Here is a 26553-nt window from a genome sequence, read left to right as displayed (position 1 = left end):
GGCATATATACATCCAGCAGACTGGCAGAGACACACATCACAGCATCCGAAATAACACACTGGGAATTGGTAGCAGCTCTATCCGGCCTAAAATCCTAAACTTGCGGGAACCAAAGAGAACGCTGTTCCTCTCTCGGCCCGAAAGCCCGAAGAAGATGAGAACAACCGAGGCGGCTCGGCTGGCTCCGGCAGCGGCGCAGAAGCGCGGCCCCCGCCGGCAGTGCCAGGAGCGCGGCCGCGCGGCGGTTTGCCCCAGGCCCTCGGAGGCGCTGATCTCGCCTGTCCCCCACGGCGCTGCCCAGGGGAAGGTGGCGGCGGCGGGGGGGGGGGGGGGTGGGGGGGGGCGGGCGGCGCGCGCCCCCAACGGCCGCCGCACGCCGCGTGACCCGCGCGCAGGAAAACACGCAGTGCTACGTCACTTCCGGCTCGGGGGAGGGGCGCCCGGCACTTACCCAGCCGGGAGGCCCTCGCGGGGCCAACCGTTACCTAACGCGGAATTGCGCGACGGGCGCTTAGAGCGGGGCCCTACTCCCGAGGGGGGCACGGCGTTGGCGTTGCCGTCGCTTCCCCCCCGCTCCCTCCCGCTTTCAGAACCGCCGCGAGGCGCAGTCTTCGCCTCCGAGACGAGGCTTCCCCTTGCTAAGCGCCGGGGGTATGGAGCAACTCCGGGTTGGTTTCTGGTCGACCCGCTCCCGGGGTGACGGGCTGCAGTGCCGACCTCCCGTGGAATGCTCCATCAGTGGCACGGGGGGGGGGGATTGGAAATCGCGCCCGCGCCGTCAGCGGGCCGGGCTCTAGACGGGCCCAACGGCCCTCCCCGAAGGGATGGTTTCCGCCAGTCACGTGGGCCGGCAGAGGCCGAGCGCTGCGTGCTGCCGCCCTCTCCCGCGCGGGCGCGCACGCGCAGTAGCGGCGGTGTGCGGCTCACGCGCTCCCCCGAGTGCGGCGCGCGCGCGGCGGTCATGGCCGCGCTGCTCAGCTCCGCCGGGCGCCTCCGGGCGCTCTGCCCGCGGCTCCTGCCCCTCCTCCGCTGCCCACCGCCGGCCGCTGCCGCCGCCGCGCGGCCCCCGCCCCCCGGCAGGTGAGACCCGGCGCCGCGGAGCCGCCCAGCGGCCGCTGAGGCGGGGGCGGCGGGGCCCGCGCGCCGGGGCGCAGCGGCCGTTGGCCCGCGGCGGCCGTTGGCCCGTCCCGCGCCGCCTGCCCGCGCCGCCCAGCGCCTCGTTTGCCGGGCTCGGGGGCGCCGTGCGGGGCCGGCCCGGCGGTGGCCTCTAGCCACGTGTGAGCAGGGTGAGCTCAGGGTCGAAGGAGGTGCGCCCCTTCCGTCGCTTTATTTTACACCGTAGTCTCTTTTGGCTTGGTGAAAGCGGGCTCGCTCTTGTCCGTGGAGAACAGGAGGCAAGTCTTCTTCTAGCGACTGCAGTCATAGATGAGACAAGCTGTGGAAGCAGGGACAGACCAGAGCAGTTGGAATTGAAGCTTTGCTGCACTTGCTCACTAGGCCTTGCTGGGTCTGTTATCAGGAGGAATATCTCAGTTCCTTTTATGTGGTTGCTTCTTCCATCATATTATGGAGTGCTTGCCCTCTCTGCACTCCTGTTCCTGTTCTGAGTACGCTAATACCTTGTTGGGGCGTTGCAGGAAGCTTTGAGGCACAGTCTTTCCCTAGGATGAGTGCATCAGTTTTATACAAATCGGTCATTAATGTGGGATGTATAGTGAAAGTGAAAGTGGGGGGTAATGGTGTCATATGTGTCCCTCTGTGGCTTTGCAGGACTAAGGCATATGATGTGGTTGCATCGAAGTGTTAGACCATTCTCTTTTTAGTTTTGTGAGAGCTAAGCCTTTTCTTCCGTGGGGGTCAAATGCCACTTTGGGATTTGGGGAGTTTTTTTTATCTTGAGCATTTACTTACTGAACATGAAAACACATAAGGCTCAATCCTGAATATGTGTTAGAATCAGTGTTTCTGAGCTGCATACAAATTTTCAGCACTTTTTGTGCACTGATTTTTCTAAAAGATGATGATTTTCTCTTTTAGGTAGGCTAGTTGTTTCTGTAGTTTGCTCAATTACTTTTGTCAAGGATCTTTACCTTGTGAAGTTGATAAGTGGGCTTTCAGTCATATTTATTTTTCATATTTTATATAGTTAGGATGCTGTTAGAGCTACATGAAGACTTGTGTGAACTTTTTCTTATGTTAGGGATTACTTTATTGTCAGCAAGTTCTCAAGCTGCACGTGAATGTGAGAAAGGTTTGGTCGCGTTTTCTAATCCTTGACAAGATTAGATTTTTTTTCCATCATATTCTATTTCTATGTCTATAGAATATAAAGTTGGGAATGCTTTAACTTTAATTTTTGTTTATGAAAAATGACTTACTGTAACTGTAGTTACAATTGTTAATTAAAAGCAATTTGCTTTATTTCTTGCAGCATTTTTAAAACCTTTTGAGGAGCCAGTCTAGTTAGGTAGGAAAGGGATATTGTGCTTTTACTGTATAGTACTGTCATCTTACAAACTATTCTGGTAGCAGCTAATGTTTCTGTTAGATACAAAGTGAAGGGGCACAAATAGCTGTCAACAGCAGAATTTGTTCACTGTTCCTACAGCCATCTTCAGCAGGTCATTCTGTAGTGAAAATGGGAATAGGGGCATAGCGCTACTGCCTGCCGAGTCAGCATGTAGATTTGGTCAGTATCAGTGACTGAGCTGAAATTCATCTCATTGTCTGCAATGTGATTTTGATATTTTTTTTTTTTTGCATAAAATCTAAGAATCTAGAAGCATCAGCACACACACTCAGTTTTATGGGACAGAGTGAACTGACATAGCAACTTAGTGCTCCTGAAAGGAGAAAGTTTTTCTGACCTATCTCACTCTTGGCTTATTATAGCTCTAGTGATCCCTCTGAGTCAGTGTGAGGTGCCATGGTACAAAACCAGCTCATTCAGAAAAGATGAACAGTTTTCTGCCATTCTAGATAGACAAATTTGTTTAGCAAAGGACCTAGTGAGCTCCAGAGCTGACTCTGGAAAAGGAACAGGAAGAAAAGAGAGTGAGCAATAGAAAAGGGTAAGAAAGACCTCCTAAAGGGGAGGTCTCACCTCTCCCCAAATAGGCAAATTACTGTTACTTATTCCCTTTACACCAACACTGGTGTTCATCAAACTTGTAGTGAGCTGATTTGATTGAGTAGCCTGGCAGAAAACTGACTCATACCAAAAAAAAAAAAAAAAAAAAAAAAAAAAAAGATAGTTTTCTGCTGGTTTTAGTGATTATAGTAGAACAGATCATTAAATACTAGAGTTGGTGTGAAGAATGGGGTAAAACTTGTGAAGGAAGGAGTAGGGAACTCAGGAGAGATATGCTGATCAACAGAATTTAAAATCTTTTTCTCATTTAGTGTATGAATTTAGACATCCTAGTGAGTACAAGTGATGCTCTAGAACCAAAGTGTAAAGTAGGGATAATGTTCATGAACTGAAATTATATAATCTCATTTCAGTGTTTAGCTTAAGTAACTGTTCAATGTTTTTTTCTTCCATTTAACCATTAACTTCTGGAAATTGACCTCTTCAAGGAATAGAGCGACTTTGATATACGGGTAACATTTAGAGTGACTGTCTAGGTGCCAAGATGGTATTTTGACAATGAAATGCAGTTCACTATGATCAATTCCAGAGAATATTAAAGACATTCTGGTTACGATAGTGTTTACACAGTAAACAAACAAACAAAAACACTGTTTTAAGAGCGAGTAATCAACAAAAAGGAAAAATCCAACATTTAGCAAGAGAACTGAGTAAGTGACTATATGCTGTCTGTAATATATCTACATATGCTTGTAGGTGTTGTTTTAACATTAAACGTGAAGTCACTTCAGATGCAGTTTTGATTCTTTCATTACAGTAGTGGTTATAGAAAAGTTGCAAAACTATTGATTGCTTTAGAGATGTTGAACAGCAAGCATTTGCCTTCAAGCAGAGTTTTCATTGTTACACACTATGGCCTTGAAACTTCCAGGAAGGTCCCAATTACCATCCCCAAATGTGCAGTACCCAAAAGACAGTTGAACTCTGTGTTATGCCTGTTTAATTCTAGAGATGCTCGGGATATGTTGCTTATCTACTCAGAGCCAGTATGATATGTGGGGATTAGAGAAGCAACTGTAAATATAAGTAAGATTTCAAATTATATTAAATTCTTAGATTGAAGTCAGTACTTTGAAGTGCTGATCTGCAACTGTAATAGTGAGGAAGGTAGCTAGGTTTCTTCTCTGTTGCCTTCACTCCCGGAAAGCAGTTTCTGCCTCATTGAATAACGAAAGAAAACTTAAGCATGACTTTCTGTGACCATCCAAAGTGGATTTCAAATAGCTCAGACTTGACATATTGTTGTGAGACTATCATAGCCAAAGTAAAAACTCTGCTTTTACTCTACAGTCTTTATGCGTGCATTAACAGAAGTACCAGTGTTACACTGACAGGTATTTACAATGGTGCAAGAATGTACCAGTACAAATTTTGAATGGATGCCTGTTGCAAGATCTGAACAACAGGGGTGTGGGGTGGATAAATCCTTAGTGATCTTGAAACTCAGTCTGTCATGTGAAATGCAGTTACCTGTTTGTCCATGATTTTAAGCTGTTAGGCAAGATGTATGCATATCCACAGAATGGATAATTACAAGTAACTTTTCCTGTCTGCTGATAAGTAGTATTATAAGTTTTGTTAGTGTGTTATCAGACCTGCAGTAAAAAGCACACTTGATTCTAATGGCCTTTTATAGATAATTAACAGCAGTGTTAATCAACTGAAGTTTGATAGAAGCCCAGTAAGGGTCTTTGGTATAGTTAAGCAGTTATGCAAAACATAAAAGACTAATTATGTAATTGCCAAGGACTGTTATTGAACTAGTGAGACCTTATAGCCTGCAGCCAGATTGCTGATGTAGATCATAAAATCTCCTTAAGTTTGTTGACTTTTTTTCCTTTCTCAGATCAATATTTATTCCCTGAATGTATTCCACTACGACCTTTTCTGTAGTGTTTTTACTAATGCTAGAGAACAAGAGAGTAACAGGAAAATGAAGAGGAGAAATAAGACTTCACACCTTAACTGCAAGATCACGTATGGGCCTGTGGATAAGAATTTGAATTAAAGGATAGATTGAGATCAGGAGTGGAGGTAAGGGAATTAAAGTGACTTTGGATGTACAGACTGCAAACCTAAATGCTACTGTGAAAGATGTTTTTTTCACAGCAATTGCCAGTCATATCAGTTAATTTTTCTTCTGTGACTGAGTGGAGTTTGAGCACAGCTGGACAGAATAAATGGGCTGGTTTAAGGTAGTCTCCCTGCAGTGACTGATACTACTGCTGGATGTTCCATAGTTGAGCCGATGAAATAGTTTATGGGAGTTTCCTCATTTAATTTTGTGCAGATTTAACTTTAGCTTTTTCTGAAAATTGTTTAAGACAATAGATGGATATCCAACTGGACTGGATGATTGAGGACCATTTTCTCAGGTTGGATTTAAGGCACATTTTTCCATTTCATGTGTCTAAGTGAAGGGATACTTAAATTTGCTATAGTAGCTGACAGTTGAGAATGCTGTAACAAGCCACGCATGTTCATGGTGGATTTGGAATTAAAGTCTGAGTATCTTTTGGGGACTTTATTCTATATACTCTAGGTCTCATAGTTAGATGTTACAACTGAAATAAATCTATCTGTCTGCTGCTGTGGAAAGTGTGTTTTGGGAGAGAGGGTTGGCTCTATTCCCCTCAGGCCTCATTACTGGCCCAGTTGTTTTGCACTAACTCAGGGTGCTTTTTTGACATGTTACTGAGGTGATTTCCTTTGCTGGACTGCCAAGAAAAGGAATTCTGAGGGATTAACAAATTATATTGAGTCACTTAAAGATCTGATGAACTCTAGAAGGGTGGGACCATGGGCAAAAGGAAAAGAAGGACTGGGACTATCACTAGGTGACTGCATGCCATTAGATCAATTCAGCTATATCGCTGAACTGCACTTTTAGATGTACAAGTGCTAGGATGTTCATCCTAAAGTTGACAAATGAGGATAATTAAGCTTCTAAGGTATGGACCAAAAAAACATAATGGAGCAGGAAAATCAAGTAAATTTTTCATACGCAAGTCTCTCAAAACATCCTTTCCTTGCTGCCACTTCTTAATTTTGACGTTCTCATCTGTAAGTCTGGACGTCAGTTCTCATGATTGTGGAGAAAAGAGCATCTCCCCTAGAACAGTAGAATACTCTGTAGTCAAAACTTCTCCTTCTGCAAGATCTATAATATAATCTTCACTCTGTCCAGTTCAGAGAAGACTTGCTGATGAAGTTGATGAGTGCCATATGCAACACTATTTTAGTTGTCCCTGTAAATATTTTGTTGGCTTTTAATAATTTGTAGTGTGTACAGGATGGGAGCGTGTTGGTGACATAGGGGGAATACTTTAAATAATATGGTTTTATATCTGTGGATTTTATTTGAGCTATGGGGAAGCCCTTTGTTAAAAACTCATGATTCATGGTTTACTGCGTGATACAATTTATATAAATTAGCAGCAAACAAGTTGCTTCTGATTGTTCATTGTCATACTCAGAAAGCTATCAAAAGTGGACATCCAAAGTCAAATGTTAATTACTTTATATTAGCAAAACGATAAGTGATCTGCATTGAATTCAGAAGAGATGTTCAGTAGACCTATTCTTGGTAACGCTGAAGCAACTTACTGCATTGTGAAGTTCCTTGAGTTGCATGGTTGTTGTATGTGATTTAGTGACCAAAGTAAAAAGTTTCTATTTAGAGAATTCCTTTTCTTAAGAAGTAGCACAAAGCAAGATTTTTCTGCTTTACTTCTTGTGAATCGCTTACCTAAAATTTTAAGATATTCTCCAGGAAGCCTGAGGTTTCTCAGTCTATATGAAAAAACTTTTCTCATAGTATACCATTGCATTTCGCTGAAATAATGATCTTTATTCTGTCATCTGATCATTATGTCTTTTTTTTTGTAAGTGACCGTAAGTAAATCAGAGAAAATAACATTTAGCTGTCATTTGATTCATGCTGGGATATCAATTGATAAATTTAGTCTAATATTTAGTCTGTTTAACTTAAGTCTGCAGTGCTTTTATATACAGTAATAAATTTTACCCTTTTAAGTTTACCATTATTTTACCTTGAGCATGGCTTAGCATAGCCAATACGTAACTGGCTCTCAAAGAGAAGAAAAAATCTATATGGAGGTTCTGTAATTCTCTTGAATGTTTGGAGTTCATGATGTTTCTTAGAAACATACCGCTTCTGTCTGAAACCACCTATGTTTTTGAGTTTTGGGAAAGACACGAGATGCTTTTTATTCAGGCTGATGTGTAAATAAGATACTTCTGTTCCTTTAGAAAATCAAATGCATTATCTGTGAGTTTGCTCTAGAAATACAGAAAACACATTAAGTACTTCAATTACTTTTCAAACGTTCTAAGCTAAATTGGAGGGGAAAAATTGCCTTTATTGCAAAATAAGGGATTTGTGTACTGGGATTAAAAAAATATAATGGGTTATAAACTTTCCTACATGGGCAGGATCTACATGTTTAATCCTTGTGATTGTAGAGAGAGTTGAAAATCAGAAAGCTACTTTTAGTTTAGCTATTATGGGGGTAGGAGAGAGTACACGTTATAGTAAAAGACTGCTGTGGTTTGCTTTAGGCTTGATCTATCCTTTTAAGCTTCTCTCCATGTAAGGACAAAGAAACAGTTCTGAAATGCAGTGAAGAGAAATTACACCTTTTGGGAAAGAATCAGATGGTAATTGAAATAGACCTGAAGTTTGTTGTGTGACTTGATAGGCTTGCAAGTGGCGTTTCATGTGGAGATTTCAAAATGCTGTTTAAAGATATTAATGAACGTAAATGCCTGTTGCAGCCTTTGGAATAGTACCTTGTACTTAATTCAGAACTAAATGCAATGCTGCATAAAGTTAATTAAAATAATTGAAACATACTTACTTTGTGAGGTTATCTAATTTAACCTCTAGTACTGCGGTAAGATCAGCTAAGTTAAGGTCATGCCTGTTGGAATTTTTTCCTAATCTTATTTTATAAGCTTCCAGACGAGAAAGTTTCAGTTTGACAAAGTTATCTTGTTCTAATATTTCATTACAATTAAAATATTAATTACCAGTGTGATGCCCAATGGATTAGATACAGCTGCTTCTTGGAGAGAGGGACAGGATAGATGAGTCTTTCAGACCTATGTCCTATGAATAATGAGCAGAATAATTATCTGTTTTGTTTCTGTTGGTAGGTCCTGCAGTTAAAGTTAGTTTTTTTTTTTTCTTGCATGATGTTTTATGTTTGAAGTGTTTCATGTTGTGGCTCTCTTTCAGTTCTTTTCCTGTTGTACTGTTGTCAGGTTGATTGTACACCACCTCAGGCTGCTGCATTTGTTTTTCGTCCAAAATGTGTTACACTTTGTCTTTTGTCTGTATTGAAAATTTTTTGTTGATTTCAGGCAGTTTCTTCAAGGAATCAAGATAGCTTTGAAATCTGATGTTCTCCTTTTAAGAGTTTCCTACCATTATCAGTGTGCTGCCGTCTACAAATTTTATAAGTTATTTTTCTTTTCTGTCATCCAAATTGCTAATAAAAACTATTAAATAGAAATGGGTCACACTATCCTGTCCCATTTGGGTCAGGATATACTGTAATTTAGGATCCCATGAAATATCTTCCCAGTTTTGCAAGAAATCCTGATAGCCGTCTTTACTGGTTTTTTTTAAGCCACTAGTGCACCTATTTTTTCTGATTGAAATTACATTAGATCTCCTTATTTGCTTATAAGAATGTCAGATAGAATGGATGCCAAAAGACCTGTATGTTGATCCATATTTTTATTTTGACACTTGTTCTTACCACAATTTGTCTTCCATTAATTTTTGAAGAGAACTCCAAAGGATCTGAGAATTGAGTGAGATTCGTTAAATAGTTCTTGAATATAGTTAATGTGTCTAAAAGTGATTTAGCCCATTCTTCCCCATTCCCACCCATGTTCCTACCTCTTTGTCAAAATTTACTTAGTCTAATATATGGTCATGATTAACATTTTTGTAAAAGCTAAACAGTGTATGATTTGTATTTTTTTCTGTTTTAAGGTGTATCTCTACTTTTTAATTTTCTTTTCTCTAGTAAATTTAGAAGCCTTTCTTGTTACCTTTTTATGTGCCTTGCTAATTGAAACTGTTATCATGACCTGTTTGATTTTTATCTCTCTTTTGTTGTTTTCCTTAGCCCTATGTTCTTTCTCAACTTCTAAAGATCTCGTAATTGTAAAATTATACAGTATTTCACATTGCATAAGCATGGCACTTGATATAGCAGTGTAATGTTTTAATGTAGTTAAAACATCATTGTGCTAAATGTTAAGCACAGATAGTTCAGTAACAAATGAACGTTTATAGCCATCAAGTCTTTTCGTGCAGATTTCGAGCATGCAAATGCTTTTTTTTGTTGTGGTATCTAACATGATGGAGCTATGGAAGTGCTTTAAAATGTTAGTGCCTTTTGGCATGTAGAGAACCTTAGAAAGATGGCTTTGTTAAAGCAATGCGTGTAATTTAGCTAAGAAATGTAAATACAGATCAATTTTATGGTTGCAAGTGTGCTGTGTGGCATAAGATGTAATGTAGCTATATAATAACAGATTTTTTTTTAATTTCAATTTTTCTCTGAAACACAGGAGTTTTGTTTCTCTTTAATGGAAGTCCTACTGTAAATTTAGCTGATAGTTATGTATTGTTGTTTATGAATTACTAAACAGTTGTTCAAGGTTATAACTATTGCATTTGGTTATTACACGTAAGAATTTGAAGATCTAGTATCTTACTGTTGTTCTTATTTTATATTCCTGATTTTTACTTATTAACCCAGTGTTTTTTTGGTTTGTTTTTTTTTTTTTTTTTTGTGATAGTATTGTATGTCTGGTTGTGTCACAAGATAGTAGGAGAAGAATCTACAACAAAAGGAAGAAAATAGGGAAAATAAGACCCCTGGAAATGTAGATTTCTAGAGAGAAATGGTATTATTAGTAATAAAAATGTTGGTTAGAGATGGTCTGACAAGTTGCTTGCTACCAACAGTAATTTTTCACTTCCCTAGTTCTTCTATGTTCTTCTGCTTTTAGCCACATATTCCTGAGCCCTTTCTTTTGTTCATTGTGGTGTTTGCTGGATATCAAGAGCTGATTCCATTCTCTAGCCTGATGGAACAGTAACTGGGTTTTTTGTTTGGGGTTTTTTTTTTTTTTTTTTTTTTTTTTGGGGGGGGGGGGATGATGGTGGCTGAGTTGTTGTTCAGCCAGGTTAGTGAGCTTAATTTGCTCACAGAGGGATCTGATTAGTGTTGGAGCTAGCCCAGAGGAAACAGTGGGAGCTTGCACCCAAAAAGGAGGAAGACTGAAATGTAGGGAGGGGACCTCTCCTTTTTGGCAGTCTTACCTTTTTTCATTCTCCACTTCTTTCTTCCCTGTCTTTCCCTGATCCAAATAGTAATAATAATAAAAAAAAAAAAAAGTAGATTCATTTGCTAACCTCTGGAAAAATGCTTCAGGAGGACACTGAAGGGGATCTGGCAGTGAAAAAAATTGCCTACAACTTGAAAAAGATAATGGGTGAATGTTAATAATGGTCCTCATTGCTCAAGGATTTTATTTTTTTTTTTTTGGAATACCTTCAAAAATCAAACATTTTCTACTTGTTTTTCACAACTCCATTAGGATTGAAATTCTTCTTCATACTATTCTTTTTATTTAAAGTAAGAATTTTACTCTTTTGTTACAAGAAAAATTATAAATTTTTCTTGTTCTTATGTATATCAACCTGTTTTTTAAAAGAAGACAAGCTCCTGTTTTGCTAGAAATAAGTACACTTCATTACATTTCTTCTAGTTGTCATTTTATTTTTAACCTCAGATAAACAGTTGTCACTGTGAGAAAGTATGTATTACTATATCCATCTTTTGGGATAGAAAGACTAACAAAGTGCAGCGAAATGAATCACCTACATTTGTTTAAATGAATGCAGAATGTTTTTGAGAAACTGGTTGTTTATGAGTAAGAAATAGAAGATTGTCTTTTTTACATTTAAGTGAGGCTGAGGTAGTTGCCAAATGACTCAAGGAAGTGTAAGCTCTGTGTGCTTTCTTTTGTTTTGTTTTTATATAAGCAGAAATCTGATGTACCAAACAAGGTTCCTTACAGTTGCACCTGAACAGGAGGGAAGAGTTACAGAAGAACCAAATTCAGAAATCCAAAATAGACGGGCATGGCAATTTGACTGGGCATTAAATAAACTGGATAACTCTGTCAGAAAAACTGGCCGCATCCCTAAGGCCCTTCTACTAAAAATCTTCCATGAAATATGCAGAGCAGGTAAGCTTCTTTTAATTAAAACAAAGTTGTTAAAGCTGCTATATAATAGTTTGTCAAGTCAAAGAACTTAAATGAAAGAATTCTGATTTATGTTAATTTTGTCCTTTGGATGTTGTTTAACCTACTGCATGCATAGGTGAACAAACTTCAAATGTTTTAGAAATATTAGTTTCCTTTGAACATGCACTCTTCCAGTGTGTTTTTGTCTTTGGTAACTTAACGCATCTGGTAGAAATTCAGTGTACTATCAAGAAATCTTTATTGTATTCACCTGCTTTTTATGGATTTTTATGCAGTAATGTTACACTTTCCTCCTTGCTGAGTATTACCTTTCATAGTTTGTATATAAACTGTACTGTGAACTGAACAGGGATTGTATCTGTCTATTTTATACAGCGTATTTTAAAAATGTAAGATTTCGTAATTTTACATATGCTTATGTATTTAATGCTGTCCTTAAGATGTCACTACTTTTTAAAATGGAACTTTATAGGGAAAAGTGGAGATGATTCCAAGTTTCTCCATGCCCAGGTGGTTGTGGATATTTGGGATTAGAGAGATTTATGTTTTTGAATAGAAAGAAAATAGCTGAAACACTCTTCATTCTTGAAAACTCAGTATTCCTTGGGCTAAAAATAGCCAGAATAATCTTCTATAAACTGTTCCATAGTTGATGATGAGATTTCGTACCTGTTAGGTCAAAAGATGAAGCAGTGGAGTTACTTGATAAATTAGTGTTTTGGCATTAGTAGTCTGTGAGAGTATATGGAGAAATGACTGTTTATTGTTTTGTTTTAATTTTAAACTTTGAGTATTACTCTGGACAGTTATTAACTGGGTTTAAGCAGCTGGATTTAAGCTCTTTTATTTTTTTGGTTTACTGTTTGAAAGCTGAGTCTTCTTATTCTCTTTCTGTTGAACTTCTTTAGTTTTGACTTTTTGCTTGTGATACTTTTTCTGACTGTTTTTTCTTTTTTTATGTATTGACTTTATGATTTGTGAGTGTAGGTAGGAAAGGGTTTTATGTCTACCCTTCAAAACACAGTTCTTTGTGATCTTTGGTTAGTTACAGTTTGGAGAGAGTCAAGCTAGCAAGGAGATAATTGCTCATAATGATTTCATTTGGCTATGTAAGTATATTTCAAGCAGAGGTTGTTTTTTAGAGTTCAAAAAAAAGGGAAATTTTCCTTCAAGAATTTAACTAGGATGCCATTTGAATAAATGAGAATCAACCCTCATTTATCTTTCTAATAGCAACATTAGAAACTAATTTAGCAGAAATGTGGGAGGTTACAGTTTATTTCTAAAAAGGATTTGCATGTGTATATAACCTTCAGGAAAAAAAAAAAGATTGGTGTGACTGTCTTGTGCTGTATCTTCTCATGTTCATATTCCTGACTTTTTTGCTATCTTTTGACTTTCAAGGTACTCAGTCATTAGTATAAATATCATCAAATATATGTCTAATTTTAGACCTTATAGAGCTTTCTGCTTTTGAGCAGAAATTTTTGAGCTAATTTTTCTGCTTTTGATTTTTTTATCTTATTTTGCCTTTATTTTATAACTGTATAGCTGCTTCCACGGCTCTGTATAATAGCATGCTACAGGAACTTAATTTTCTATGGAACATGTGCATTTTCCATTACACTTACAATTAGCAGCAGCAGCTGGGGATACCCATTCTGATCTGCCTGTATGTTTCAGTTTGGCATGTAAAAACTTAAATGTTTTTTGTAATTTGTGTTTTGTGGAATCATACATTTATTTTGTTCCTTGTTAGAGAAAAATCACCTCTGAGGTATGCCTTCCTCCTGTGATAGGAAAGGGTTAACATTTTTCCTGCCCCTTTATTATTATTATTATTATTATTATTTAGCAATACACTGCTTTTTAAAGAAACTCTCCTTTTTATTAGAAATTGTTGGGTTTGCTTATAAAGATGTGATAGGAAAAATGCTATGTCTTCAGCTTACCTGGTAATCTGTGAAGTATCCGACAGCCCTGCCATACTTTGCTTCAGGAGCAGTAGTGCAGCCCAAGACAGACAACTAGGTTTGTAGTTATTTCTGGCATCCCTGGTGTTATGTGCAGGAGTTGGAGGAGGTAGACTTTTTCTTAGTCTCTTTCACTATTCTCTAGGCAAAAATTGTCTTTTACTTGATCTTGAATGTGGATGGAAGCTAAAATAGATGGTAATAGTGGAAACTCAAGCTGAGCATTTCTGAATAGCAGTTTTGAAACAGTATGATGCTAGTATGAAGTACTGTGCAGTTTCAGAAATTTGCCAGAAGGTATGTCCCTTTTTATGCTAAAAAGGCATAAAATGATCTTTATAGATTTTAGATTGGGAAATTTAAAGTACTAGATCATCTGAGTTTAAGATTTGTTGTGCTGCTTTTTTGAGTTCCTGCTCAGCCAACCTCATTACCATACTAAATGCCATGTTTTTACCAGGAATCATTTTCAGCATATAATAGTGTCGTTACTTAATCTTTTGGGGATCCTATTCTGTAAAACTTCTGAATTTTGAAGATGATCCTCCTATAAGGGAAAAGTGTATGTATTTCAATGGGTCAATCTCAAATCTTATTTTTTTCTACTAATATTAAATGTATAATTTATGAAGAAATTTGTCGTGACTATATTCTACTTAAACATGAAGTTTTTCCTTCCATCTTTCACTTCATTCCTAACAATGGTAGAATTTTTGTGCCGAATGAAGTGTTCGGATATACAGTTCATACTGTTTGCCAGCAGACTTGCTTTTCAGCTTTAGACTCGAGTCATCTCACTTCATGAACAAAAATTGGAGGTTAGCAGTTGTTTCAGCAATAGCATAGCAACAGAATAACAGGTTGAATAGACTACAAACTCAGCAGGGTTATAGAGCTATTTCTTTTCAAGTGAATTTGAAGCTTTTTTAGGGGTCCACGTTGACACTGCTGAAAAACAAAAGCCTGTGTCAGACAGGTGGATAAATTATGATGACGTCTTGTGAGCTTCTTCATCCCATCTTGTTTAGGTATAATCCTGAACTGACATAAGCACTGGTAGAACTTGGTATGTAGGATGAGTTTGGTATGGGTTATGCAAATTTAGCTCCTTCGAAAAGGCTTATGCTGTGACACTTCTGTTGTGTGGACTGGTTTTGGTTGGAAGAAAAGACTGACACCAATTTACTATCCAAGAGCTACAAAAATAAAATTTTTAAAAGGAAGTTTGGAACTCCATTCAAAAGGATGAGAATTCTCTTCAGAAGTGTATGTAATTACTTGCAGAAGCTAGCTCTTCAGAAGTGTATGTGATTTCTTGCAGAAGTTACCATAGAAACCTAAAAGCCCTAAGTTTAGAAAGTAATATTCTATAAAAATATTTTAAATAATTGTTTTAGTATTACCTTTGAATCACTAAACAATAGAGGCAAAAATGTATGTATTCATTTAAAAACACAGTTCCCACTGATTTTTGTCTGATCTGACAGACTTGTTGCATGCATATATTTATTTTATTTACGTGACTTTTTCTGGTTAACCTGAGTTAGATCTGTTAATAATGTTCTTTTTTTTTTATTGCAGGGTCTCCAGGGAGTAACCAGGCTTTGCTGTTGTTGCGAAGTTGTGGTGCTTTATTACCAGAGGTATTGTCATCTGAAAGAACAGAACTAGCCCATATGATATGGGACAAAATGAAAGAACTGGGTAGGTCTGTTTTTGTTAGTCCATCACGAAAGAATAGCAATGTGCTTTAGTGTTGCCAGGTTGCTTTCTTTGTAACAGAGAACTGTTACATTTTAATTACATTTTAATGGTATTTAAATGTTAGGTTATAATGGCAAATATTCATTAGCAAATGAAAAATAGGTTTTGTTATTGCAGTGAGAGACCTATTTCCTATTCAGGGAGTTATACTGACATCTAGGGGTGTTTAATAATAATGCCCCCTTTTTCCCTCAGTGCTTAAATCAGCCTTCTACTTGCTTCTGATTATTGTAAGGACGTATTTTATTTCTCAGTTGGATGTTGACCATTACCTTCATATCTGATGGCCTGAGTATTCCTAATGTTATCAGCTATTTTATTAGATGATACTTTTTATTTTAAATTAATTGTTTATCTACAAATCTCTCACAGAAGAACTGCTTCTTGAGAGTAATATTGCTAAATCTGTAAAATAAAATCTGTAAAATAAATTTTCCTATAGCAGAATGCAGAATGGAATGTATGGAAGCAATCATATTTCTATACTCTTGGTATGTTTTAGCCTTTTAAAAGCAAATGTGCATTATTAAATAGTTGTCTAATGTTGCAAAGATGGATAAAAGGAAGCAACCTGATTGTACGTAAAATTGGTACAAAATAAAATTGATATAAAATTATCTGAAAAAGCTCTAAAATTGCATTCAATTTAAAGAACCTACACTCAGTGACTGTGCCTGAAATATTTCCTTAGGTGCTGTGTATGATACAAGCCATTATAATGCTTTGCTTAAAGTCTACCTTCAGAATGAGCACAAGTTCTCTCCAACCGAATTTTTGGCCAGAATGGAGGAAGCTAATGTGCAGCCCAATCGAGTGGGTATCCTTTAATGATATCTTCTTTCTCAATAGCAGTGTCATGTATTGGGTAGAAATTATTAACTTCCCCTTTGTTTTCTGCAGGTTACATACCAAAGGTTGATTGCTGCTTATTGCAATGAGGGTGACATTGAAGGAGCCAGGTATTCCTTTGCATTTATGTTCAAGTGAATTACATCAAGAAATCTTTCTCAGACTTCCTACTATTAATATTCAAACTCATTTCAGGGTAATCCTCAAAATTCTTGATGAGTAAAGCACAGGAGATTAAGCATATTTTAATCAAGCATTGAATAGCAGTTTCTTAGATGCAGCTGGAAGCTACATAAGCAAAATAAAAATGTGATGGACCAGTGTGTGTTTAAATCAAGTTGGCTTTTAAGTTGCTCTGAAAACAAGTTGTTTTGTCATTTTTAGGGCCGATTAAAAAATTTGAGATGTCCACATCTCACATGAAAAAATGTGTGGATATCCATGTAGTGTTAGTTGCATTAATTTTAGGAAGGTTATCTTTTAAGTTTATAACTGATTGTTGAACAGGAAAAATAAGTAAAGGAAGATAAAAATATGCACAGACATGAGAATAGGTATGTTTGTTTTTAAGCAATAAATATAATTCCTTGGAAGAAAAGAAATTGACTGTATCATAAGCATATTATGCAACATCCCGAAATATAATTATTTAATGACATCAATATTTGTTTATTTGATACAGTACTTGTCCAGCAGCACAGCAATAGCTCAGGACTTTATCTTCTCAAACAATAAAAGTTCTAATAATTGTTGTATTATTTTTCAGTAAGATTCTTGGATTTATGAAGAATAAAGATCTCCCAATCACAGAGGCAGTATTCAGTAGCCTTGTGAAAGGTCATGCAAGATCAGGGTAATGTTAATACAATTTTTTTTTTTTTTTTTTTTTTTTACTTCAATATAAATTAATATTGTACAGAAAACTCAAAAGCTGCAAAACTAGGAGTAATGTAATGGTTTTGAATAATAATATATAGAAGACTTTTTATATGCATTTTGAGACAAAACTATTTAAGAAAAGTAGATTTTTCTTGTGTTTGAAAAGGTTGAATTTCAAGGTAATTTGTTTTTTTTTCTATTTTCAAAAATTTAAGCACAGCAAATTTTTTTCACTTTCAGCTGCTGAAGTTGAAGTAAGTGTTCTAAATAATACAATAATTAGAAGATTTGCACTTTGACCTTTGGGGTTTACTTGGTTAAAATAGGTTTCTCTATGCTTGTTTCATTCTCAGAGTTTGTTTCTGTTTAGTTTGTTTCATTATTAATTGAATGAGGAAATATGCAAGTTGCAATAAATATTGTGATTAAATTGACTGAGATTCTTTCTTTTGAATGCTTTTAGAGACATGAAGAGTGCAGAAAATATCCTCTCGGTGATGAGGATGGCTGGTGTTGAACCTGGCCCAGACACCTATTTATCATTACTGAATGTGTATGCTGAAAAGGGTGATGCTGACAGCATCAAAAAGGTATTGCAAGTTAGAGTTTGTCTTTTTTCAGTTTAACTCTGGAATGCTTTCTATCTGTATGTATAGATTAATACTGTATTTTAAAATTTGTCTCCTCATAGTAGGAAAATAAAAAATTTTTTTGCATCTGAATAGTTGGTTAACTGAGAACAGTTTCATACTTCATTTAAAAACAAAAGTTTCTCTTCTGATAACTGCTTTTTACTCTGTGTGAAGATATGGTAAATAATGTGCTATTGAGTGATATAATAATTAGAGGTTTTCTTTATTTCTTCAATGGACAAACAGTGTTTATGGTATGTATAAAGATAACCATGATCATCCTGCTCCCGTTGAAGCCACTGAATCTTTCCAGTAAAACTGAATTTTTGCAAGAGTTCATGCAAACTAACTTAGATGTTCACAAAGTTTGTGTAGCATAATGCTGCTTTGGAGGCCAACTTGCATGGGTACTTACCTGCACAACAGACCTTTGTTTAGTTGAAATTTTGGTAAGGAAACAGCAGAAAATTGATTTGAGTATTGATTTGAGTTTAATGAGTGGTATCAAATGGAAGGACCAACTCGAGGAGGAGAATATTCCATGTATATTTCTGTGGCTTACAAATTAAACAAATCTTCCTCAAACATCCCTCTTCCAAGCAATGATGAAGTTTGACTAATTACAGTCTTTTTCACAGCATTTTTTTTTGGAAGTCATCTCTCTAATATTTTCATATATTATTAGTTATTGGAGAGAATCTAATTATCCCTTTATCAATCCCTTTTTCTTTTTAAAATCTAGAGGTGTTTGAGACTCTTCCTAAATAATTAGTATTCTCTCTATCATCTCTTCTGTGTCCAAAAACTGTGTTTAAAAATGTAAAAGACCTCAAATTTTTGAGAATTTTATTCTTTTAATGTATCGTGTTTTGAGTCTGTATAAAGTTTATTAAAGTTACGCTTATTCTTGTTTCCAGACTCTAGAAGAGGTTGAGAAGACTGAAGGATATCTTATGGATAGGGTTTTGATGCAGGTGATTTTAAGCCTTGCAAAGGCTGGATATCCTCAGTACATTGAGGACATTAAAGAGCGCATAAGATTTGAAAGGGAATTAATTCCAGGTATGTTTTCAATTGCTGCAGTGGTATTTTGCATAGAAATACTACTCAGGTATTAGAGGGCAGGCATTTTCAGTTCATTGCAATGGTAAGTAATGTCCCCCCAAATAGTTGGGTTTTGTTGAATATTTAAAGTAAAATAATATTTTTTTTAACATGTCTGTGGATTCATTTGTTCTGCTTCAAATTATTTTAAATTATTTTTAAAATATTATAAGTCACTTTTAATTTGCATATAAAATTAATGTATCAAAACTGTAACTTAAAATCTATTAAGACTTTATAGGAAAGTGGTAAAGTGTGGAGTCCTTTCTGCAAGTAACACTTGCAAAACTTCAGTTGTCATAGCTGTTCATGAATTTAACAAAAAGGGAGATTGTAAATACTGAATATAGTTTTCTCTAACTAAACTAAAACTCACTTTTGGATCCCAGTGTGTTTAATCTGCTTGATAACTGTTGATTATCTTCATCTCTTTTTTTCTTCCCTTAAGATGTCTAGAAATGTTTCTCTTATCTCATATCCTTCTATTATGTTGCTGTGGTGATGCTTCTAAAAATTTTGGCATGGCATTTTTAGTGGGAAAAGTGAATTCCATTGATAATATAAATAATACTGTAAAAGGTAGTCTCAAATTTGATTGGTTAGTCATGTTAAGTAGTATGTCAGTGATGCTTTTAAAACATATTTACTTCCCTTAGTGGTTTAATGCTAAAATAGTTAACCATGCTTTTTTGTTGTTGTTTTCTGTTTTTCATTTTCTAGATGCAATGAACCTATGTTTGACTTTAATAACTCATGGCTTTGAAGATATAAGTTTTCGTATTTTGAAGTCTCTTCATCATTTATCACGTGACAATATGGACCAGGGTAGCTTCTTCCTACAACACTGTGTAAATACAGATATGGTATGCAGCATAATAATATTTTTTTCTTAACTATACTTATAACAGTATATTTATTTTGTTAGTTTATTAGTTATTTTTATATTTATTTATGATTTAATCTGACTGAAGATTGAAAGTGGTAGATTTTTTGCACAGTTAATACATGTAGAATGGTTTTAATATTTCATATCAAATTTACATAATAAGATGAAATTCACAAAGTTATTTTTTGCTATCCCTTAATGTTTGCCATGTATAATATCCATTTTTAAACAGTAGAAGAATCTAACATTCCTGTCAATTAAAGAAAATGAAAGAATTTTAAAATTTAATGTATTTTTGCAGCCAATTAGCAAGCTGAAACAATATTGTAGCGAGTTAAAAGAAGCAAAAATGCACTCAGCACCTTTACCATTTATTTTGCGCTGTGCTTTGGAGGCCAACAGATCAGGTACTCTGCTTATTTATTTATTTATTTAATGTGTTTGTTTAAAGTACTTAGTCACTGTTTAATTGTCTTATGAATGTTTTTAGATATGGCCATTGATGTGATGAAGATCATGAAAGAAGAAGGCTTGCCACTCAGACCTCACTATTTCTGGCCACTACTTGTTGGGTACCAGAAAGAGAAGAATCTCAAAGGTTAGCTATCTGATATGTGTTCCTGTTGCTCTATTTTAACCTTAATGCACATTTTTTCCTACAACATTGTTTTAAGATTTAGCAGACTCTTGAAGAATTGAAAGAAAATGAAGAATTGCTGCCTGAGTTATTTTGTTGCAAGCATTTTATTCTTCAGAAAGGTTTTTTGAAAACCACCTTTCCTACTTAATCATGGTACAATCCTATACATTTAAATGGAAAGAAGTATGAAAAAGTTTAATTATCTTTTCAACTCTTTGCCTTCTTACTGCTTTCCAGTTCCTCTTTGTCCTGTACAGAATTTACTCTTGACTAAAATGGAAATCTGAGCGAAGCATTTGAAGTTAAGATTACTTTATAACAACTCTCTTGGACTGCAGAAATATATATTATACGTATTTTTTTTAAAATCTGCTTCTTATATCTATCTGATAAGCCAAATGTGAGTTCAGTTACAGTAATAAAAACTGCAGGAGAACTTACATTGCTCAATCTGTGAGCCTGACCTGACAGCATACTGATTGAAGGACAGAAATGCTCAATCTTTTGGATTCTTAAGTAGGCTTAAGCATTTAGCATACTTTCCCCTGTTACACATGGGGATGTCTACAGGATATGAATAAGAATTGAAAAAATATTAAATTTAAGAGTATAGTATCTAATTCTTTGGTTTGCGTTATTGGTAATTCAGAAAGAATGGTATCGTAAAAAGATGCTTTTAACAGAAGTACTTCCCCCTTGGGGAAACAAAAAACTGTCTTTTTCATCTTATCTCACCGTATAATGTGCTTTAGAATGAGATGCAGAGTTGTTAGTGTGACACTGGGTGACAAACAAAATGCACAAACAAAAAAAAAGTGCTTTTAGCAGACTCTTCGTATCGCAATTTTATCTTAAATATACAGTCATATTCCAGTTTGGAAGAACTGCTGAAACAAGTATTCCCTAATTGTTTCTGGCTATAAAAATGTCTCAAGCCTTTTCAAAAAGCCTTTATAAAAACAATATTCAGTTTTTATTAACTCCTTAGACTCTGCTCCTGCTAGAGTACTTCCCAAGTTTATCTTCTCATATGTTTTCAGATGCTTGAAAGTTCAATGATCTCTTTAAAAACTGTTGCTACATTGTTTTAGTTGGGTCAAATTTGTAACTTAGGTTTATCTTTGCTTGAAGTACAGTGTAGCCAAATATAAGTCGGTTGAGATATGTGTCATATTTCTGTATATGCAGATGCTACTGACTAACAAAAATGCTTTCTGTTACTGCAAGGAATACTTCACCTCAATAACACTAGAATTAGAAATGCTGAAAGCATTATTAGGTTTAGACTTAGGTTCCAAAACTGAAAGTATATCAGCTTGTTAAGAAAAACTTAAGTTTCAGACCTCTTTTGATCTCTGGTAAGGTCAGAGGTTGACTGAGTGTGGACTCCTACTGTAGAAATCAGCTGTACATTGGCTAGCAGTTTCTGCTGGCAGTCATGTAAGCAAACTGTCAAGAAAACTGGTGAAGGAACCCCTAAACAGATCAACTTTAGCTTTCTTTACCACCTTCTAGAAAGCCTTTCTTTATGCATCTGATGCTTTTGTAAACAGAAAAACTTCTGTATGATTGTATGTTAATATTGTGGATTTGCAAGCCTGTTTTTGTTACCTAGTACTCAGTCTCTCAATCTGAAATTTCAGCTGTGAAAGTTGTGTATATACCTACAAAGGTCGGTAATTTTGCAATTTTTAAAATACAGGAGAGAAGTTTTCTGAGCATTCTCTTCTGTAGTAAAAATTAGTATAATTGCTGCAGTGAAATAAATTTTTACCATATTCTTTACCATGTGTAAGCTCACTTGCATTCATTTTTGAAATGGAAGATATATTAAAATTAATAAAATGAGATTCACCATCTAAAAATGCAACTAATACACCTGAAGGAAAGTAAGTGGAGAAAAAGAATTCTGGAATTGTTTAATAGAAATAATAGAGTAAAGAGTAATGCTGTAGTGAGAACCTAAAGGTGACAATAGGAAGTGTATTAGAAAAATGGTGCTTTATAGCAGCAAAAAATTATAGGGTTCTATGAACAGAAGTAAAGATAGACACTGTATCACGTCTCATAACAAAAAGGAGGTGATAATTGCTTTTTCTGCAAAGTACTGATGCCTGGCTCAATGCATATAATTCCATGCATTTTGGTATGGGAAAGGCTGAAAATGGGGGCAGGGGGAACTTAGGAAAAACAAAAACTATCGAACAACTGATAGAATGTAGCTAATGAGCTAAATAGTCATTAAAAGAGGCAGTATATAAGCAATAACCTATCCAGAGCTGAGAAGTACAAATGCCTGAACCAATATGTGTAATGTGACCCATGCAATTACATAACTAGTAGCAATATTAATCACATTAGGAAAGCTGACACTGGATATCAAGAGAATTTCTTAACTTCTCTATCATGAAGTTGAGTCCAAGAGAGAAGCAGCAATGAAGTGGTGGCTAGTACACATAAAGCAAGGCAACTGTTTAAATATGCCATAGAGAACTTGGCCACTGCAAGACAGCAAACAGCTGTTTTCAGTCATTTAATGCAGGAAAATAATTTTAGATGGGACATGCTTTTATACACGTCTGTTACACAAATTGATAGCTTATTTCCATAAGTTTATCTAAATAAATGTTGTTAGGCTTTTAGAAATGGAAAGCGCTTGAAGGATTCGAAAGATCAGTATGTAGTAGATCAGAAAAGCACTGAGGTTAGTGGCATTGGGATTCATCTTGTGTCAGACTTTACAGTAAAACCAGGAAGGCCTGCATAGTTATGCAGAAGTTCTTGACTTATGCTAGCAGCAGAACATTTTTTAGTCCCCCCCCCTTCATATAATCACTTTAGTTGTTGTAAAACTAAAGTTTTAAAAAGTCAACTGTGTTTTTAAATTTCTATTTTCCAGTAAAATGTTGTAGTTATACACAAAGCTTGATTAGTGAATGGTAATTCAATTTTTGCTTTGCCCCGGATCACAAGAAAATGTACATAAGTGTCAAAGCCCCCCAGGGGGAAGAAGGGTGATGATTTCCCAAAATAATCATTTTGAAATACTGTCTGGTAGAAAGACTTTTTGAGCAAGGAAGTTTTCTGAGTACCTCTGAAATTAACAACGCTGCAAAAATATGTTAATTATTATGCTGTTGTCTTTATTATAACCTCACTTTTCAAACTGGAGATTTAAAAAAAAAAATGTTCAGAAAACTGCTTTATGCCTTGTTTTGTTGCCTTTGCACATGTTGAACTGTACTTAACTGCATTAGAAATTCCACCTATTCTTGTGGCATCACTTCAGAAAGATGCTACTTGCTGTGAAGAACAGGGAATTAAGGTAGACTGAATTGCAAGGCTCACTTTGCACCCCTTGAGAAGCAGCAAGCCTCACAGACCATCTTGTAATTCATCTCTTCTGTATTTTTCTTGGATATACTGATTTGAAGCTGGGAAGTTACTTGTTACTTGCTTCTTACTTCTGGAGGGATGTTCCAGTGCTGTTTCCGGTGATGACAGAATGGAGAACGGAAGTGTTGGTCTATGTTCTGTTTGATTTTGGGTGCGCAATATCTGCAGTCTTTCCTCATCTCAACCCAAGATAGCCAAAAAAAAAAAAAAAAAAAAAAAAATCCTTGGTCAAGGAGGGAGGCAGCTGGAAGATTTACTGTGAGGTCATATGGGCCCAAGGAACTAATGCATATTTAAGAAAAAAGACTCTTCAGAATTTGAGTGTTCTCTGCAATGAGTAAATATTCTGAAACTTTGATGCAGATGCTGCATTTTATATTAGTTCATCATTAGTTTGTTTTTTTCTTCCAACGGCAGAAGAATACTAGAATTATGTATAATTCCAGTATTTAGACAGGTCTAGAGTAAATATTTTTAAGCAAGTTCAAATTGATGCAGGTTTTTTTGAATGAACTATTAGATAGTGCAGAGATACTAATTCTTGGTAAAAGAACAAAGAATTGTTTGTGTTGAGAGAGGGAAGGAAAAAAGAATTACTAATTCTTTATAGAAGACTTTTTGGTTGTGAACGCTTTTTGTCATCATCTCAGAGCTTTTTAGATATATGCGGTTGCAATTCTGTCTCTGCTTTTTTAGGCTGTTCTTTGCTTCGAGGTGGGAGAGGTTAGTGTATTGTCAAATATTGTTATTAGGAGCAAAGATTTTCCAAAAGCAGGCACATCTTCTTTGATGCATGTGTTTGACATTATAATAGTGTTTTGCTTGAATTGGGAATGTTTTATTGCTTTATATTGGGCAAGATATTTATTTGATAATAAAGCAGTTCCTGTTCTCATTGAGGTGGAAAATGTTTGCAGAGTTGAAGGATTCTTTATTGATTTTCAGTATTCTTTTTCTATACAAAAAATTCCTGCATCAGCAACCTTAGAGATGAAGAAATATGTGCCAGCATTGTTCTTTTTGTTTGTTTTGTTGTTTGTGGTTTTGTGGTTTTTTTATTTTTTAATTTGTGATTAATTTGGCTATGTTTGGTATTGTCACTGGTGTACCTTAGTCTTCGACACTGTTTTCTGCTGATGTTCGTTCATGCCCTTTTCTGCTGAGGAACTGTGCCAGGTAGTGTAATGCTTTTGTGACAGATGTCTGCTAGGCAATGGGGATGCGTTTTCTGCTCTTTCCTAAATACAGTTTTGAACCCAAATCTCCTAAGGATACTGCATCGCATTCACTGTGGTATCTAGTTCTGTCTTCAAACAGTTACTTCTAGTGATACAGATTTGAACTTGGTTACTTTTGAAAATGCTTTAGCGTAAGAGGGCTTAATACATTTTCTGAGAAGCTGCAAACATGAAATAGAAACTAGCTGTCAAAATTGGTAAGGTATCGAGAAAGACTTACTGTAATTAATTCTTTATTCATAATTTTGCAGATTCTGGGCCAAAATTGGACAGAGTTTTGTTTAAGGCAAACTTGAACAGATGATGCGACTTTAATCTAGTTTGACTTGCCTGCATGTATTTTTAAGTGCTCAGAGGGAATTCACATTTGATTATTTGCACCGTAGTGCACTGCATAAAATATTCATGGAAGTGTCACTTTTCCATAGGTGGCACTCCAGGGCAAAGATGAGGACTTTGGGAAACTTTACATTTTTAAAGAAATAAGTATGAAATGCAAGTTGAAAAAAACATATGCTGTTTGGTACTGGTGTCCTGCAGCAACTGACAAATCATTTTTAGACCAGCAATAAATGGTAATACCTGCATAGGTTTTGACAGGGGTTCAGAGTTTGCTAGCTAGGGCTATTGTAGGAAGTTTCTGCAAATCAGAAGAGTGTAAGCAATTAAAAAGCAGCACAAAATATGTAGAAATATTTCCTGAACTCCATTAAGATTTGGTATTCTTTGTCTTCAAATGCATATTTAGAATAATATAAAGTCTAGTTGGTCAAATTGATCGAAACATTGTGTAAGTTATGACATAGCCTCTTTGGGGTTTGTGGGAATTTGGGATGCTGCAGACTTTGTCTGAATTTCCAGGTAGAAACTGATTTATTGAATTGAAGACTAATCAACCTATTTGATTACAAAAATACTATTTTCTTTTGTACAAATCTATCAAAATCTCGATTAAAATGTCAATTAGGATTGGATGCCAAGAACAATGCTAAGAATATATTACATGTTGAAGAATGCGTTTTTATCTTGAAAATGGTTATATGTATTAGAAGAAATTTCAGATTAGCTTTCTTTTTTAAGGCATGATAACATTGGTATTTATATATAGCTTTAAAAGATGTGTTGTGTATAACTAGTATATCTTTCCCTATGTTAGAAAATAACTTTGTAAACTAGCAATTTCCAAACTAACCAAGGGCTTGTTCTTTTTGATAGAACAGTAACTAAAATAAAAATTTAGACTTTTGCATTGCAAATACAGTGAGGTAAATGGAGAAATCCTTTTTATTTCTGAAAAGAAATATTAATTCTTCTAGTTTTCTTTTTTAAGTTTCATTTTCTGAAATGTTGGAATGTTCTGAAATGTTAGTTTCACCAATTTTCCTTTGATAGGTGTTTTTGAGATCCTCAAAGTAATGCATGAGTTGGGGGTGGAACTTGATACGGAAACTTACACAGACTATGTTTTTAAAAATTTTGCTGATATTGAGACTGCCCGTGCTCAGCTGCAGGTGAGTTTAAATTCAGAATTCATAAAAGCTACTGTTGCATAGTTTGTTCTTCTATATGTTCTCTGAAAGATTTAGATCCCAGTAGTGTTCTAAATATGAGCTTAGTATGATCAAGCCTGTTTGGTATATTTCAGATTATTTTTTGAAACTGTTGGCTTGTTTACAATGCCTTTTTCTTGCTTCCTTTCCTTCTAAGAACTAACAAAAATA

General features: G+C 36.0%; 1 protein-coding gene across 2 annotated transcripts in view; it reads left to right on the top strand.

The window, feature by feature from the left end:
* Positions 1 to 933: 933 nt before the first annotated feature.
* Positions 934 to 26553, top strand: part of LRPPRC (leucine rich pentatricopeptide repeat containing) — a 92575-nt gene continuing 66955 nt past the window's right edge. The window contains exons 1-12 of one of the 2 annotated variants that reach the window (XM_062571905.1): positions 934 to 1081; positions 11248 to 11450; positions 15026 to 15148; positions 15900 to 16021; positions 16109 to 16167; positions 16824 to 16910; positions 17400 to 17526; positions 18486 to 18630; positions 19393 to 19535; positions 19860 to 19965; positions 20049 to 20156; positions 26225 to 26343. In XM_062571905.1, coding sequence (XP_062427889.1) covers positions 963 to 1081; positions 11248 to 11450; positions 15026 to 15148; positions 15900 to 16021; positions 16109 to 16167; positions 16824 to 16910; positions 17400 to 17526; positions 18486 to 18630; positions 19393 to 19535; positions 19860 to 19965; positions 20049 to 20156; positions 26225 to 26343 — 1461 coding nt within the window. In that variant the 5' untranslated portion in view covers positions 934 to 962. Of the gene's footprint in view, positions 1082 to 5093; positions 5187 to 11247; positions 11451 to 15025; positions 15149 to 15899; positions 16022 to 16108; positions 16168 to 16823; positions 16911 to 17399; positions 17527 to 18485; positions 18631 to 19392; positions 19536 to 19859; positions 19966 to 20048; positions 20157 to 26224; positions 26344 to 26553 lie in introns of those variants that run through there. The other variant, XM_062571906.1, reaches the window with a different exon arrangement.

This window comes from Rhea pennata, chromosome 3 (genome assembly GCF_028389875.1).
Source record: "Rhea pennata isolate bPtePen1 chromosome 3, bPtePen1.pri, whole genome shotgun sequence".
NCBI classification, from domain to species: Eukaryota; Metazoa; Chordata; class Aves; order Rheiformes; family Rheidae; genus Rhea; species Rhea pennata.
This window is presented reverse-complemented; position numbering and strand designations above follow the sequence as displayed.